Genomic DNA, 18,079 nt, shown 5'->3' with positions numbered 1-18,079 from the left:
TGCTCCCGTGCTTACTTGGCTCGGGCCTGGAAACTTTTTAATCATATTCCCTCCCACTTGGAGAGAGCAACACAAAGGTTTAGCATTTTTGGCTGCCCCAAAACTCAACTTTGGGAACTTGGGGGGCTTTTCTTTTCTCTTCCTGCCTAGAGGAGAGGACAGACCTCAGGTATCACCTGGGCTACACTTCGTCCCCCTCATGCCTGCAGCCCAGGTGAAACAGCCAGGGGATCCAGTGCGCTGGGTCTTCCGGGCTGGATCGACCATTCCTAACTGTGTAGGTAGCTTCCCCTGTCACAAGGGATGGTGGCCCGGCTGCCCCTACATACTCTGGATGGGCGACAGCCACCTCGTCTGTCAAATGAGGCGACTGGACTGGGTGCCAGCTACTATCTATGTTGATTTTAACATTCTATGGATCCCTATGGATCCCTGGATGTATTCCCTACACGTGCGGTCCAGAAGGACCTGAACCACCTTCTCTTGTTCCTGAGAGGCAAGCAGGTCAGCTCTACGGTATCAGCGCGTCTACAAGACTGGAGTCACGGCCGGACGAATCGTCAGGGCTCACATGAACATCAAGATGCTGACTCTGGGTGCCGCAGTGGGGTGCAGATGATGTGAATCACGAGCCCTCCGTGCTGCGGGTGTGGGACATATCCAAGAAGCGTGGTGCCCCCACTGCGGGCCGGGGAGAGGGCCAGCGAGCCAGGCACTCGTGCACAGGCCACCGAGGCGGACAGGCCACCGAGGCGGCGGCTCCGTCTGTCCTGCCTGCTGTCCAAGTCCTGTGGGCCTGATGCCGCCCCTGCCTCCAGCCGCCGAGTGCTAGTTAATTCTCTCGACCTTATTTCAATCTTGTGATTTCTTCCCTCCATTTTCTGTGTTTAGGCCTTCCGATTCTGATCTAGCCCTGGTCTCCTGCTTGGGAGTCAAGAACGGGGAAGGCAAGTAAGTGCCTGTGTGTGAGTTGGCAGAACGAAATTTCCAGAGCAGTGAAAGGAACGACTTATTAATAATTTTAAGGGCCAGGAAAAAAATTCACACTGGTAACTAAAACAGAGAAAGAAGAATCTGGTGGCTGAGAGGCAGCAAGTTCCAGGCTGTAATAAGACGAATTGGAACCGGAGGAGAGGATTATCTGTGCGCACTCCACCCATGGCCACGTGGTGATCGAGGTCACGGTCGGAGCCCATGCTCATTCATACTGGACACAGAGCACCGCACGTTCCCCGACGCGAGGGGTTGGTAAAGCGGCTGACAAGAGCGGCCAGCGACGACGCTCCGGGTGTTCTCTGCCTGAAGGGCCGAGGAGAAAACGGACTCACCTCCGACAGGGCTGAGGAGAAGTGATTGCAGTTCTTGTGCATCAGGTGGTAGGCGTTGCCCTTGTACTCCTTCCCCAGCTCCTCCACGATCTTCTCGATGTCATCCTCCAGGAAGTCCGTGCTCCCTAAAACTACAGCTTCTCTTGAAGAACAGAAAGAAAGAGGAAAGAAACAAACACGACTGTGTGAGTTTTAAGTATTTCTAAAGAGCATGTTCAAAGACTTGCTTATTTCCAGGAATATTCTGACTGGCGTAACAAAGCCGAGTTAATGCAATACGACTAAAAGGTACATGAGATACTTTTAAAAGTTCTGTTGAGTTTCTACTTTTCTACAATAAACTCCTAGGTACGTTATTTCTGAATCATACAAATGCAAACCTGGTCATTTTCTTTATGAAACAGTGTGTCGTATATTAAAAATGCAGCAATACATTATTTTTACAAGCATTGGGTAAGCAGTCAGGTTATTAGAGAACCAGACTGGTGCTGCAAATACTCCTGCTCATTATACTGGCCGTCAAAGAGCTGGCCACAGTCTCATCCAAAAACAGTCTTTATGTCATCTATTTCTGTGCCACCATGAGATGAACTACCAAACAGCTAATTTTTTTTTTTATTTTTTACAGGATTATAAAACTAACCAACCAACAAACCCCCCAATTAAAAAATAAACACCCTCCACCTGACCCCCAACTACTACCCTGGAAATGCAATAGACATTATCCAATAGAAAGCAGAATTTTAGTCAGATACAAGTTAGGCATCCAAGAAAACTGAAAATACTTAGAAAACCCTTTTATCTAGTAGTCCTATTAAAAGGGAAACCTAAGGAACAGACTCAGGACGGCATTATAGCAAATCAGTGATAGGCCAAGAAAACCATGAACTTAGTAGTGATAAAAATGTGTAGCCCTTGGGGCACCTGGGTGGCTTAGTCGGTTAAGCGTCTGCCTTCGGCTCAGGTCATGATCTCAGGGTCCTGGGATCGAGTCCCGCATCGGGCTCCCTGCTCACTGGGGAGTCTGCTTCTCCCTCTGCCTGCCACTCCCCCTGCTTGTGCTCTCTCTCTCTGTCAAATAAATAAAATCTTCAAAAAAACCCCAAAACTGTGTAGTCCTATCCTGAATTTTCAGGTTACAACCTCATTTTACTACTTTTTACTTGGCAAGTAAACAATCATAGGCCCAAAAGTTTCTTTAAAACTCCTTGAACCTTAGGTTCTAAATATCTCTTCAAATACAAACCTTAATTAAGAAATAGAAATCTGATTGTTAAGCATTCAAATTCTCAGTGCTGCTGACTACACATAAGGCTCCAGAGTATTTTGGTGTATCAAAACATGTGATACACACACCTTAATAACAGTTTCTCAGCTAACTAACTGTTCAGTTATTTCAAATGTATAAACAGTGTCCCTTTCATTGGGAAAATGAAAAGATTAAAGAAATAAAATCCTACCGAACGGGGCACCTGGGCGGCTCAGTTGGTTAAGTGTCCCGACTCTTGATTTTGGCTCAGGTCGTGAGATCAAGCCCCGTGTCGGGCTCCACACTGAGTGAGGAGCCTGCTTGGGATTCTCTCTCCCCCTCTGCCCCTCCCTGCCCTACTCGCACTCTCTCTCAAAAAAAAAAAAAAAAAAAAAAATCCTCCCAACCATTTTTTTTTCTCTTCATGTATTTTATTTAAAAAATTTTTAACTTTGAGTGGACACCCAATGTCACATTAATTTCAGGTGTACGCAGAGTCAACAGCCCTGTATGCTCTGCTTACCACCAGGGTAGCTACCACCCGAAAAATGAAGACATTTGTAACAGTCTTGGGGAGGCCACAAGAAAACCATCTTCCGTCCCCCGCCGCGTGGGACGTCCAGGGGATGCATTACTACATATAAATACAAAAGTCTTCTAAAGCAGAACCCAAGTTACACCAAGGTACGAACAGTTTCAAAGTACACAAGGTAACTTACGTGGGTCCTGAATAAAAGTAACAGACTAGTTACTTCAGGCACTTCATCTGGCTGATTCCCATCTTTATACAAACTTCAGATAGATTCGATTTTAAAGAAAGTGTCAGCAACTAAAACGTTAAAGAAACATTTTAACTTCCTAGATTTTCATCTACAGGATGAATTCTATATGCCTGAAAACAAGCTTTGGCACCTAAGACAGTGTAATAAAAATTGTCCTCCCTACTTACTTAAATTTAAATGTTTCTCCTAGTTCAGAAGCATTTCCTGGGGAAATTTCAAATATTCCAGAAAAGGGGTAAGGATGGCCACCATAAGCAAATTCTGAAAAGAGAAAACTCATGATTTTTAGTATTTATCACACAAAACCAGAATGCTGAATTAGTTTTAATAAATGATGAGGATAATAATGATACCATCTAAGTATTTTCCAGGTTATCAATACTTTCACAAACATCTCATTCAGCTGTTACTCGTACACAACAGTTGATACAAAAGGCCTGAAACCAATAACGTAAGACACTCAAAGGTGATCCTGACTTGTCCATTTATTTCGTGTACGCTGGCGAGAGCAGAGTGACTAACACTCACAGGTGAATGAGGTCTCTCTGCCTAGCGATCGTGCCAAACTAAGTGGGTGGTCCATGCTGTGTTTTGTCTTTTTCTAAATTAAAGTGATCAAATGTTAAACTTACACTTCACTGGAAAAACTGTCTAATAACAATGATTTTGCACGGCTCCTGGGTTGAAGACTCTTGGTTTATCTTTGAATAAGAGTGAAACATTAGCAAGCCTGAAAAACTGAATTCCATTCCCCTCATTCAAGAAAAATTAAGCTGCCAAATTAACACATACACCTACTCACACACACTCTCCACAGCAAATCTCTGAGCCAGGAGAGGACGACTTGTGCTACAGGCTCACGAGATCTCAACTCTCATCCAGAACAGAAGCAGAGATGCTCTCAGATAAGGAAGGAACTAAAATTCCTGGGAGGAGATACTGAAGTGGCAAATTGTGGTGGACTTATTTTCAAAATTACAAATGTTTAAGTTAATCTCATTGCTTAAAATTTATTAAATATAATCATGAAAGGTCAAAGAATAAGGCAGATACCAAGTTTACTTTTGATCCAGACCTTCCAGAGAAAAAGCAAGGACGTGGATAAGAAATAAAGCGTCTGGCATTCAATTTTGAAACAGTAAAAATTATCTTAATGATAGGATTTTATAAAACATTGTAGATAGTCAGGTTAGATATGGAAAGATAATGTTTTCATTTTTTACTTCCTCAATTCCAGCAAGAAAAGTTGTCGAGCCATTTATTCATTTATTCAAGAAGTGTCATTCACTTTCTGCAAGATATTGACCTTAGCTTGGCTAAGCTTCTGTGAACATGTTCAGACCATGTTTCTAATTATTCCTAAATCATTTTATGGAGGGGAGCAATGATTAGACAGGTGAAAGAATACTGGGCTAGTAGGTAAGAACACTTGGGTTCAAGTCCTCGTTCAATTAATTAGTAGTAGGACTGTCAGCAGAACTGAGCTTGGGCTTCTTCGTTTGCAACATGGAGAAACTGCCACATGCCTCCATGTCCTTCTCTACGTCACAGCAGCATGATCATGTGGCTCAGAACTGCATGGCACTTAAAAGACTGTAACACACCACAGAAATTCAGTTAAAAAGGAACACACACAACTTTGGCAAAAGCCGAATCAAACAAGGGAGCAAACCCACAGACGATGATACCACCCGCAGCAACACTCTGACCACTAACTCTTTCGGCAGGAGCCTCCTTGCTTTGGGGGGTTATTTGGTAGATGTAACCTTTCCACTAAGACGGTGCTTACGTGGCGGATCTTTATAGCGAACATTTTCTATGCTACGCTGCAGCCAGAAGCAGCTAATGTGGAACGTCAGGAGGGGACAGTATAAACGCCACCCTGACACACAGGAAATGAGCCTTCTCCTCGTATTCGCGAAAGCTGGTCTGTAGCCTCCACAGGTTACTCTGGGTAGACTGCAATCACATGTTCTTAGAGGTCTTGTACAAAGACTGCCTGAGGCAAATAAAAGACATTTCTGCTACAGGGTGAGTTTATGATGCAAAATAATACGTTCCTACAACCCTGCTGGAACTGGCAATGTGGTCTGTGTTATGCAGACCATTACTGCTTACAGTTTGATCTGGAGGAAATTATCCTGCACCCACGGTGGGAATGAGAACCATGGAAAAAGCTGCTGAAAACAAAGCTGCTTGGTTTGAGTGGCTCCTGTCATATTTATAATAAAGGGCCACGAAGAATAAAACGGCTGAGTTAATGACAAAGGCCATCACTCCTGAGCAAAAAGTCAGATGTAATCAAGGGCGGGATTTGCTCAGTGATATTTTTAAACTTTGTAATGATACACTTGCAAGTCTATAAAAAAAATTTAATACTGAAATTCCCTCAGGAAATTGGCATTTCAAGTTTGACACTCTAGCACCAACTCATCTCCAACCATAATGACTGGTTTTCAACGTGCAATGTTTCTTAGGATCTCCAATATCTGTTAGCACAAAACTATCATGGTAAAACAATCCCAAAAGGCAAGTATTTTTTAAGACCCTGTATTTGGAATAAAAGATAACTACATGAATGTACGGTCATATACTATAGTACTTTCTCCCCAAACACATTCAACTCCAGGCATTTTCCCAAGATGGTGTAAACAAATATGGGAAGATGTTTCTCCTACTTTCTGCAATAAAGGATGGAAGCAGCTGAAAAGAGAGGAAGGACTATGGATATGAATTGCAAGTCCTTTGAAAGAAAACAATCTTCAGAAAGTCTATTTAGACTGTGTGTACACGTACCTCTGCCATATACTTCAATTCCCGAATGAAAAACGCCAATTCCGATGGATGAGGTGTATTCATTCATCCAGTACTAGGAAAAAAAGAAGAGATTCAGAGTGTCTGTCCGTTTAGCATTTAACTCCACATGATAGGAGACTACTGCCCCCACATCCTTCACAGAATATTCAGGCCTTTCAAACTCCATCTTGTAGTATTTTTCCTTCTGGCCCCAAACTCAACAATAGTGGCTCATTTGGTCCTATCTCTGCACCTGTGCTTGTAGGACGTCCCATGTGGAATGCCCTCCTGGGTCAAAATGACTGCCTCAAGTTGTAAAGCCTTGGGCACAAGCCATAAAATCTAAACCTGGGCAGGTTGGGGGAAAAAAATGGATCTAAAAGCTCTCCTGTGACTTAAAAAAAAAAAAAAATCACATATAATGTATGCTTTTATATCTATTTTTCCTCCACCTTAAGCCTTCCCTTTCACTCTCTGGTGAGCTCCCTGAGGACTGGGATATTGTACTCTTTTTCAAAAACGTTTGGAAAAGACATATAGATGGCATGTATGTCCTAATTCAGCTCAAAGTTTGATGACGATAATACAGGAACAAATCATACGAGGCACAAAGGCTACCACAATCTTCTTACCATTGACATGCAGTTAACATTCCCAGAAAAGGTAGTATCTGAATTGGGTTTTTAGGAACAAATGAGATTTCCCCAGATAGAAAATGTGGGGAGTGTGGTGGAGTGGAGGGGAATGGGGAGAAATGTCTGGAAGGGCGAAGAGGGTACACCAGCATCATGATGTGAATATCTGGGGGTGACTATGGAGGGGTGCAAGGAGGACTGGAGAGGGTTTACCTAGAAGAAAGTAGTAAATGAGTCAACAGCTCATTAAACAAACACTTAGGCAGGATACTACCTTTTCTGGGAATGTTAACTGCATGTCAATGGTAAGAAGATTGTGGTAGCCTTTGTGCCTCGTATGATTTGTTCCTGTATTATCGTCATCAAACTTTGAGCTGAATTAGGACATACATGCCATCTATATGTCTTTTCCAAACGTTTTTGAAAAAGAGTACAATATCCCAGTCCTCAGGGAGCTCACCAGAGAGTGAAAGGGAAGGCTTAAGGTGGAGGAAAAATAGATATAAATAGACCCATTAAGTTTCTTCTAGGTTAGAGGATAGATAATTTGTCTTTAATTTTTCTGGGTTTATTCAAGTCTTATAGCCTTAGTTCCAGACCCCTAGCCAGTTTCTTCCAGACATCAGGAAGTGCATGTTCGCATATATTGCTGGAGGAAGCATAAATGGTAAATGTCAATTTATTTTGTCCTAAAATGTACCTGGAAGAAAAATTAAGCAATAATAAACAAGAAATATTTGAAAAAGAACAAGGAACTTTCTCATCTAGATATTAATATACTCATTCACAGGATGGTACTGCTTTAGAACAGATCCTTGCATGTGTAAGAATCTGGTGTATGATAAAGGTGGTGTTTATGATTAAAGATAAAGGATAAACTATTAAAAATGTGGTGACAAAACTCATGCATAAAAATATATTTCATGTATCTAAAAATTCTGGTGTGTCTAAGTATCATCATAGAGAAGAAAATAAAATAGACCAAAAAAAAAAAAAAATTTCTTAGATGGGAAAAGATGACCTAAGTAAAGCAAAACCTAGAATTTCTACAGGAAAACCACAGATACTCAACAAACACTTCCAATTTTTTATTGTGTAAAACCACATGAACAACATCAAAAGATAAACAAGACACAGGGAAGAAAAGATTAGAATGACAATACATCTTGCTCTCTACCAGACTCCATTTGGTTCCTGATTTTGGACAGCCTGAATTTGGACGGCAAGTTAGGAATGTTTTTATCTGGATTGATTTGATTTTGGATGCAGCAGTGAGGGTACATACAAAAAGGGATTTCTCAAGACTTTATCCAATCTACTTAATTCCACAGTTTAGGTAGCAAAAATTCAGACAGCAAGGGATACCTTATACAAAAGCTCCATTAAAATAACCCCCATAGGGACGCCTGGGTGGCTCAGTGGGTTAAGCATCTGCCTTCGGCTCAGGTCATGATCCCGGGGTCCTGGGATCGAGCCCCACTTTGGGCTCCCTGCTCACTGGGGAGCCTGCTTCTCCCTCTCCTCCCCACTTGTGTGCTCTCTCTTGCTATCTCGGTCTCTCTCTCAAATAAATAAAAATCTTAAAAAAAAAATAACCCCCATAGACAAGTGAGCAATCATAGAAGAAATTAGTGGTTAACAAACATGAACTAACATTTTCATTAGTAAACAGAAAAATACTAATGAAAACAGTAAGCTACCAGTCTTTTTTTAATCCATCAGATTGGCAAATATAAAAAATATTGCTAAATATTGCTGGTGTTGGTAAGGGTATGAGGAAGCTCCCACTGAAGTGTGAATCAATAACAGTTAAATAACCATTATACCTCTTGGGAATCTATTCTACAGAAATTCATAAACATATGCAAAGACATATTCTGGGATATTAATTGCAGTTGTCTATAATACTGAAAACCTAGAAACAACACAAATATCAGTAATGGAATGGTTAAATAAATTACGGTAAATCTGTATTATGAACTATCATCCAGCTACTAAAAGAGTAGCTATGTATAACTCGATACATATGGACATAAAAAGATACCTAAGACATATAAGGTAAAACACCAAGTACGATTCGTTTGCATATTTGCAAAATAAAGAAATAAATATGCCCTTTGTGTATATTTGGTGCTAAATATGGAAAAATACAACAAAACTGCCATCAACTACAGCAAAAGAAAGTTTTAAGGCTACAGATTGAACTGTTAACAGTTTGGGAAAGGGGCGCAGATATAGCAGGGGAGGGAGTGGAACAGTAGAAAGGGATACTTTCACTTTTACCTGAAAAATCTGAACAAAATTTGTATTTATTGAGGTGTAATTGACATACAATGTTATATTAGTTCCAGGTGTAGAATACAGTGATTTGATATTCACATACATTGTGAAATGGTCACCATAATAAGTCTAGTTCCCATCTATCACCTTACAATGTTAATTCTATGCTACTCACCATATTTCCCGCACGGTACAATATATCCCAATGACTTATTTATTTTATAACTTGGAAGTATGTACTTCTTCTTCTATTCTCTTCACCCATTCTGCCTTCCTACTGCCAACCACCCTCCCCTCTGGCAACCACCACTCTATTCTCTGTATCTATGAGTCTGGGTTTTGTTTTTTTTTTTAGATTTCACACATAAGTGAGGTCATGCAGTATCTGTCTTTCTGTCTGCCTTATTTCATTTATCATATTACACTCGAGGTCCGTCCATGTTACTGCAAACAGTAAGACTTCATTCTTTTTCATGGCTGAGTAGTATTTACATACTACTACTCCTATGCCTGAGTTATCTATAAATCAATCAATCAAATTTTCTTTAGCCATTCATCCACAGATGGACAGTTAGGTTGTTTCCATTACCTCAATTATTGTCAATAAATCTGCAATGAACACAGGAATGCATACAACTTTTTGGATTAGTGTTTTCATTTTCCTTTGATAGATAACCAGTAGTGGAATTTCTGGCTTACAAGGTTGTTCTCTTTTTAATTTATTGAGGAATCTACATACTGTTTTCCATGGTGGCGGCACTAATTTACATTCCTACCAATAGTGCAAGAGGGCTCCCTTTTCCCCACATCCTGTTATTTGCCTTTTTGATTAACAGCCATTCGACAGGTATAAGGTGACATCTCATAGTAGTTTTGATTTGCCTTTCCCCGATGATCAGTGATACTGAGCATGTTTTCATGTACCTGTATGTCTTCTCTGGAAAAACATCTATTCAAATCATCTGCCCATTTTTAAATCATATTGTTTTTTGCTACTGAGTTGTGTTAGTTCTTTACATATATTTTCTCCCATTCAGTAGGTTGCCTTTTCATGTTGTTGATAGTTTCCTTTACTGTGCAGAAGCTTTTTAGTTTGATGCAGTTCCATTTGTTTATTTTCGCTTCTGTTGCCCTTGCCTTTGGAGTCAGATCCAAAAAACCACTGCTAAGACCAGTATCAAGGAGCTTATCACCTCCTATGTTTTGAGGAGTTTCGTAATTTTAGGTCTTACATTCAAGCCTTTAATCCATTTTGGGTTGATTTTGTATATGGTATAAAATAGTGTTTCATTCTTTTGCATGTAGCTGTCCAGTTTTCCCAATACCATTTGTTAAAGAGACTGTCCTTTCCCTATCTCTATTCTTGCCTCCTCTGTTGTAAATCAATTGACCAAAAATACATGGATTTATTTCTGTGGGCTCTATTCTGTTCTAATGATGTATGTGTCTGTTGTTATGCCAGGACCATACTGTTTGATTACTACAGCTTTGTAGTATAGTTTGAAATCAGGGAGAGTGATATCTCTGGCTTTGTTCTTCTTTCTCAAGATTGGTTTGGCTATTCAGGGTCTTTGTGGTTTCATACAAATTTTAGAATTATTTCTAGTTCTGTGGACAATGTCATTGGAATTTTAATATGGATTGCACTGAATCTGTAGATCGCTTTGTGTAGTAGGGACATCTTAATGTTATTATTTCTTTCAGTCCTTGAGGACAAAATCTTGCTTTCTATTTCTCTAATTTTTTTCACGAATGCATTATAGCTTTCAGTGTATAGGTCTTTCACCTCTTTGGTGAAATTTATGCCTGGGTATTTTATTCTTTTTGATGCAATTGTAAATGGGATGTTTTCTTGATTTTTCTTTCTGATACTTTATTAGTGTATAGAAACACAACTGATTTTTATATATTAATTTTGTATCCTGCAACCGGACTGAATTCTAACAGTTACTTGGTGGAGTTTTCCATATATGGTATCATATCATCCACAAATAGTGACAGTTTTGCTTCTTCGTCTCCAATCTGTATGCCTTTTATTTCTTCTTCTTGCCTAATCACTACGACCAGGAATCCCAAAATGATGTTGAGTAAAAGTGGTGAGAGTGGGCATCCTGGTTTTGTTCCTGATCTTAGAGAAAAAGGAGAACCATGTTCATGTTCACATGGTCTCAAAGTATTGAACCCCACATTTCTCTAAATTGTAAGGAAAAAGATACCTTTGAAAATATGAAAAAAAATATTGTGAATATCACCTATGTGGGTGATTAAACAGAGTATCATTGATAGCTGGACAAACCGATGTTATGTGCCTCCCGATGTGATAAAATAGGCCACAACATTTCCTTTGTTAGTTTTCTTGTCAGATGTGTTTAACAGAATATAACCATAAGAAAAAAAATCAGTAAGTCTGGACTGTGGGGCTTTTTGTAAGAAAAGTAACCTGGTCTTTTAAGAAATAGTGACATAAAAGTCAAAAGAAGAGTGGCTATTCTTTAAAGAAGATGAAAAAATTATGACAATTAAATGCAATGAAGGAACACTGTATCTTAGCTTAAATCCCCCTCTCCCTAAGACATTATTAGGGGAAATATTAATCAATGGAAAATTTCTTGGGTGTGATAACAGTACTGTGGTTAGGTAGAGAATGTCTTATCAGGAAATAACATGTTGAAGTATTTAGAGATGAAATGCTGTAACGTTTGTGACTTATTTTCTGTATGGGTGTGAATGTGAATATGTACGCGCAGGAGAGGGTATGAGAAAGCAAATACAGTTAAAAACTGGTGAATCTAGGTGAAGAGTATACAGATTGTACTCTTCTTTCAAGCTGTGTTTTTTTTTTTTTAAGTCATAAACATTTTGAAAATAAAAAGTTAGGGGGAACCGAAGAGAATGATCTAGTCCTCGCCTCCTTACAACAGAAGAGGATGCTTTTCCATGTTTCTTGCTATCCTCCTATTTTCTCTCCCTTTTCAGAGGAAGAGAGTAGAAAATACCACAAGGTGATCATGCTAGTCTGCATAAAAATTTTGCTAGTCTTTTCCAGTCAGTGGTTTCCTTGGCAGCCAACTTCTCTTCGACTTAAACTGCCTTTTCCATTTGAAAAATTCCATTGTTTATACTGTTTGCAACCAATAATTTGGTCTGTATACTGCTGACTTCCTTAACAACAGCACCGACAGGCTTTTGTTCTGGATGCAGACAGCTCTACTTTAAAGGTGACCTTTTCTCTTTTTATAGTGTGAGCTTCTCTTCCAAAATATAGAATATTTTCCAAAAAGACATATATCCAAAATGGCTTGTCTGCAATAATCAAAAGGTTTTAAACTCTTAGAAAACTGAGCATTTATCTCCATTTAATGTCTAATATCACTTAACTTTAACAATTTATCTTTTAGTTGAACACTAAATAGTTTTCCAAAAGTGCTTTTATAATAAATTTCTATAATGGGAATCTAAATGTTTTATTAAGAGACAGAAAGGTTTTCATGAAACTAAAAATGATTTTTGGCCAGGGTGACTACGGGAATGCACTTCAGAGTGGGGATCTTGAACTCAGAAATCTTTTATTTTCTGCTCTTCCACAAATGAAAATAATCTCTCCCATGCTTAGAACTCCTTTAAGTTGCCCGGGTATGTACTCTACTACTTTAGAGTCTTAAACTTCCCTGTATTCAAGACTTTACATTCTAAAAAAGAAAAGGGTATGTTGTGACACATTTTTTGAGTTGGAAAATCTTTAAAATTAGAGAAACTTAAAAATGAGAGAGAAAAGTACTATCCAAAAATTTGGCTGGTCCTTTGGAATGCACTATAATGAGACCTGATCGATACAAGATTTCTCATGAAGTGCTGACGCACTACAGTGAAAAACGAATGCTTGACAGCTTTGCAAGTGTCAGCATCCACTTCCACTCTTGGACGCAAAGTTGGACAATCTGGTCAGGTGTTTTTGTTCAAGGTTTTAGGAAGCCTAGAAGTTGCTAAAAAAAGGCTGTCTTAACCCAGAGATATTCCTTTGGGTCATATTAAACAGCAGAAGCCCCCCTCCTAACATCATTCCCCACCCCCCAAAGTCTCTGTCTTAATATTCTGTGCCAGGCGGGAATTAATGGTGGTGCTACTTACTCACTGCTGGCAGTAACAACGAGGGACTCAATAGTTCTTTTATTTTCATGTTTCTTTGTATATTCCATCCCTAGAAAGCCCCCAAATTTAGAGTTAACTTCTTTGTGAGATTAGGGTAACTATTTACTAGTTAGAAATCTATGAAGACACAGCTTTACGGACCTTACAGAAATTAAAGGATTATAAGGAATGCTATGAACAATCATATACCAATAAACTGATAACAGATGGAATGAACAAATTCCTGAAAAGACACAAACTACCAGAACTGACTCAAGAAGAAATAAAAAAATCTGAATTGATCTATAATAAATGAGAATGAAAGAAAAGAGAATAGATTGGTAATTTAAACTACCCACAAATAGAAGACTATGACCAGATGGTTTTGGTGAATTCCACCAAACATTTACTTATTTTTAAAATATTATTTATTTTAGAAGGAGAGAGAGAGAGCCCGTGCGTGAGTGGGAGGAGAGGCAGAGGGGGAGGGGGTAGAAGAGGGAGGGATCGGGAGGGAGGGAGAGAGAGAGAGAGAAGCAGACTCCCCACCAAGTGCAGAGCCCAACGCGGGGCTAGATTCCACAACCCTGAGATCATGACTTGAGCTGGAATTAAGAGTCAGATGCTTAACTGACTGAGCCACCCAGGCGCCCCTCCACCAAATATTTAAACAATAATCAGTACCAATTCTTCACAAACTACTCAAGGGAATATTTCCCAATTCATTCTATGAGGCCAGAATTAACTTGACACCAAAACCAGACAAACATCACAAGAAAGCTACAGAAAACTACTCAAAAATCCTCAACAAAATACTAGCAAATTGAATCCAGCAACATATAAAAAGGACTGACTATACACCATAAACAAGTGAGATCTATTCCAGGAATGGCAGATGGGTTTAATATTAAAAAAATCAATTAATATAATATACCATACCAACAGAATAAAGGACAAGATCCACATGATCATCTCATTAGATGCAGATAAGCACTTGATAAAATCCAACACTCTTTCCTGATAAAAACACTCAACAAACTAGGAATATAAGGGAACTTCCCCAGTCTGATAAAAGGCACCTATGAAAACCCACAGCTAATGTCATACTTAATGGTGAAAGACATAAGGCCTTCTTTCCCTTTCAGATCAGGAACAAAACAACGATGTCTGCGCTTGCCACTTCCAAGATACTGTACTGGAATTTCCAGCCAGGGCAATTAGAGAAGAAAAAGAAATAAAAGACACCCAGATTGGAAAAGAAGAAGTAAAATTACCTCTATCTGCAGATGATGTATTCTTGCATATAGAAAATGATAAGTCCACTAAAGAACTATTAGACAAGTTCAGCAAGATTACAGGGTACAAGATGAATACACAAACATCAACTGCATCTCTTATTAGCAATTAACAATACAGAGATGAAATTAAGAAAATTCCATCTACAGTTACATCAAAAAAGTATTTAGGGATATATTTAACAAAAGAATATAACTCTGCATCTGAAAACAATAAAACATTCCTAGCAGTATTACTTCTAATAGCCAACAAATGGGGACAATCTAAATGTCCACCAACTGATGAATGAACAGGGTCTGGTCTATCTATACAATGTGATATTATTTCTCAATAAAAAGGAATGGAGTACTGATGCATGCAATGGCATGAATGGCCCTTGAAAACATTATGCTAGGCCAGAAAAGACCACCTACTGTATGATTTCGTTTACATGAAATACCTAGAATAGGTAAATTTAAAAAATAGTATATTAGTGGTTACCTACAACTGGTAGGTTTGCAGGGAAATGGAAGTGATTGCTAATGGGATGTGGTTTCTTTTTAGGGTGAAGACAAATTTCTAATATGGTCCGTGATGACAGTTGTAGAACTCAGTGAATACACTAAAGTCCACTGAATTGTACACAAAGGGTGAACTGTATGGTATGTGAATTAAAAACCCGTTTTAAAAATGGTAGGAATAAAGGATGTACTAGCTTGATGCAAATGGCAGAAGAGCCTATCATTTTATAGTTGGCAAACTTAAACACAAACTGTTCTATAAATAACATGTGCCCCCCAGGGATAAATTTTCCTTTAAATACAATACATACTTAGCTCCTTTGAAAAAAAAGGAAATATGTCATTATAGGAAAGTTTTCCCTCTGTTAGCAAAATGAAAACCAAGAAATTCATGAAGAAAAAGGTTTCCATTTCCCTATTCTTAATCTAATAAATGGTCTAATATAAACTCTTCTATGAGTGAAAGAAAATATACAGATAATAAATGTGGGACTTTTGACCAAAAAAACCCCCAAAAAACAGTTAAAAATATACTAGCGACCCGAAAACATTTTCTAATAACACAGAAGATGGTGCAATTAGTTCCTGAACTCTTATCTCCAGTCAAAAACCTTTAAATAGGTTACTTCTCAAATTACAGACTTCATTCCTAATTCCAGACAGCTGCCTTCAAAAACATGTAGAAACCAGGCTATACACAAATAACACATTGAGAACAGAAAAAAACCAACTCCAAATAGATGTATTCTGGTCAGCTACCAGAATGAACATATCAACAGCAGCACGTTGCTGCCAAAATTTTTAGAATTTACGTTATGAAGTAGATTCGATGTTTTTTCCTTTGGTGTGATTTTTTTTCTGAATGAATTCGGAAGAAAAGCCGGTAAAGCCTTCCAGGGAGAAGCTGTCGTGGAGCGAGATGCCCTCCAAGCGTTTCTGCTCCTGTCTGGGCTTCCGTGCTCTATTATTAGAGCACATGCCTAAAAGGCTCGATCTTCAAAAACTGGCCAAGCGGCTGGTGGAAGCCAGGCGTTTAGTTCAAGGTCAGCGGGCCTTGGTGAGTCCTTGGGCCTCAAAGTCCTGCCCCAGGCTTTGCAGACAATACGGATGGTGCCTGTTTTAAGTGGGGATTCAGTAAGGTAACTGTAAACAAAAAAACAAAAAAACAAAAACCTATGCGGCAATGGAGCCTTTTACTGAATATTTCAGTTGTCAAACTTCCCTCACAGTGATTTAACAGCTATCCTCTCAAGATTTTTGAAAGCACTGGTTGTGTTTCTCAGTGCTTCTCCAACGTGGTTTCCATCCTTCGTCTTTACTTTAAAAAAGTATTTACTACCGTCGGCACATTTCACATAGAATGGCGTCTCTCCGGTGAAAATCTCCCTACGAAGCTCCACAGAGCTTCTCAAACCTATGTGGAAATTCCTGCTTTTGCACAACACCATAAAACACTGACATCTTCTAAAAGAAAAAATATAAATATGCAACATGAAATCCCAGCCAAGAACACGCATGCATGGAAAACAAACAAACAGAACAAGCTGCGGAATTAGATACGATCGGATGTTAGCGAGACTTCTGTGAATTGTGGCTGGATACGTCTTTCACTGATTTTGTTGTCTAAATAGTAGCAGATGCCAAAGTCTACAATGACATACTTGGGAAAAATGGATAATGCAGAGCGGTCTTATCCCAAAGCCTTTCGCTGGACCTGGAGAAGCCCGCTTCTATTCCTAGAGCTTGGTGCAAGTGTAAGAGGACGGCTAACACTCGGGGCTGTTCGAGAACCGTGGCTCCCAGATTTCTATGGCATGACACCGGGGCCTGCCATCAGAGGCCAGGCTGTGTGACAGAGAAAGGACACAGAACCTCAGGGGCAGGTCCCCTAAAGGTGCCTAGATATCCCAGTCTACCCAGTGCTGAGAAAGACAGTCCCTCAGCAGATTCCATGAGAAATCAGATGTCTGCATTTGAAAGTTAATTTACTGTTCGATTCTTCTCAAGCCCTTCCTAACGTACCAAAGGAAAACAATAAGCCTGCCAGGCGCTACCACAAGATCGTCTCTCTCAAACCACCACACGAGAGCAGAGTCACCACAACGTCGCCACAGCAACCACCCACTAAATCATCTACACTGAGGATATCATTTGTCCGCTGACTCGAAGGCTCTCTTTCCCTCAGCGTCTAAAAGGAAGGCCCACCGTGTTCCTCCGTTCTGGGTTAGATCGCAAGGACGTGGCTTCTGTTATATTCAACTTTCCTTTGCAAGGACGTGGCTTCTGTTATATTCAACTTTCCTTCAGAGATCATGGCTCCGATAAAAAAAGGTCGGTCCAAGTTATGACAGCTCACACGAGTTGAAGCATCTGAACTACAGTGGAAAAGACAGTGGGCTGAGTGTCAGGAGACTGGAGCTCTTGCCTTGGTTTCTTCCTATACATACACATAACCTGTTTAAGGTACCCAATCAGTCTCAAAAAGTGTTTGATTCCAATTTAGATCCTGGAGCCAGAATGCCTTGATTCAAATCCTGGCCTTGCTATTTGCCAGTTGCACGACCTGGGGAAAGATGCTCTCTTTTCCGTCCTTCTTTATAAAATGGGGATGAGACACAGCATCTACCCCAGGGGATGAGTGTAAGAACTAACTGACTATGTGTACAGACTTAGAAGACTGTCCGGCCTGTGGTAAGCCTAAGTGTTGTTGGTAGCAAACACATACACATACTGACCACATGATCCTTCCCTAATACTCTTGTTTTACATAGTGGGAATGCACATGTAAATAAGCAGATTAGTTCTAGCTCTCTGTTAATTCTCACAATTTTCAAGAATCTTTGGGAGTTGATGTCAAATTATCAAGAGCAGTGACTCATTAAACTGAATGGCAAACAATGGCAGAATTAATTGGATTCTACTTTAAGACTCCTGCAAGCAATTATTTATATTCTTGAGAAGCACCATTTGAGTAAAAGGTCTCTGTAAGTGAGGCTGTGGTTTCACAGGACGTTTAGATACTCAAGCAAGAGCACGAAGCTGGAGAGCTCACTTTGGCACTGGGACCTTAAGGCCCTCACTTCCT

At 39.7% G+C, this 18,079-nt stretch overlaps 1 protein-coding gene across 2 annotated transcripts in view; it reads right to left on the bottom strand.

Moving 5' to 3' along the window:
- The window catches only part of DESI2 (desumoylating isopeptidase 2), a 46,425-nt gene that overhangs the window by 9,414 nt on the left and 18,932 nt on the right, over window positions 1-18,079 (bottom strand). For both annotated transcript variants that reach the window (XM_021682834.2, XM_021682835.2), the window contains exons 2-4: window positions 6,156-6,228; window positions 3,527-3,620; window positions 1,329-1,470 (exon numbers count right to left, since the gene is read on the bottom strand). In XM_021682834.2, the coding sequence (XP_021538509.1) occupies window positions 1,329-1,470; window positions 3,527-3,620; window positions 6,156-6,228 (309 nt within the window). The remainder of the gene's footprint in view (window positions 1-1,328; window positions 1,471-3,526; window positions 3,621-6,155; window positions 6,229-18,079) is intronic.

The sequence above is a fragment of the Neomonachus schauinslandi genome, chromosome 6 (genome assembly GCF_002201575.2).
Source record: "Neomonachus schauinslandi chromosome 6, ASM220157v2, whole genome shotgun sequence".
Taxonomy (NCBI): domain Eukaryota; kingdom Metazoa; phylum Chordata; class Mammalia; order Carnivora; family Phocidae; genus Neomonachus; species Neomonachus schauinslandi.
This window is presented reverse-complemented; position numbering and strand designations above follow the sequence as displayed.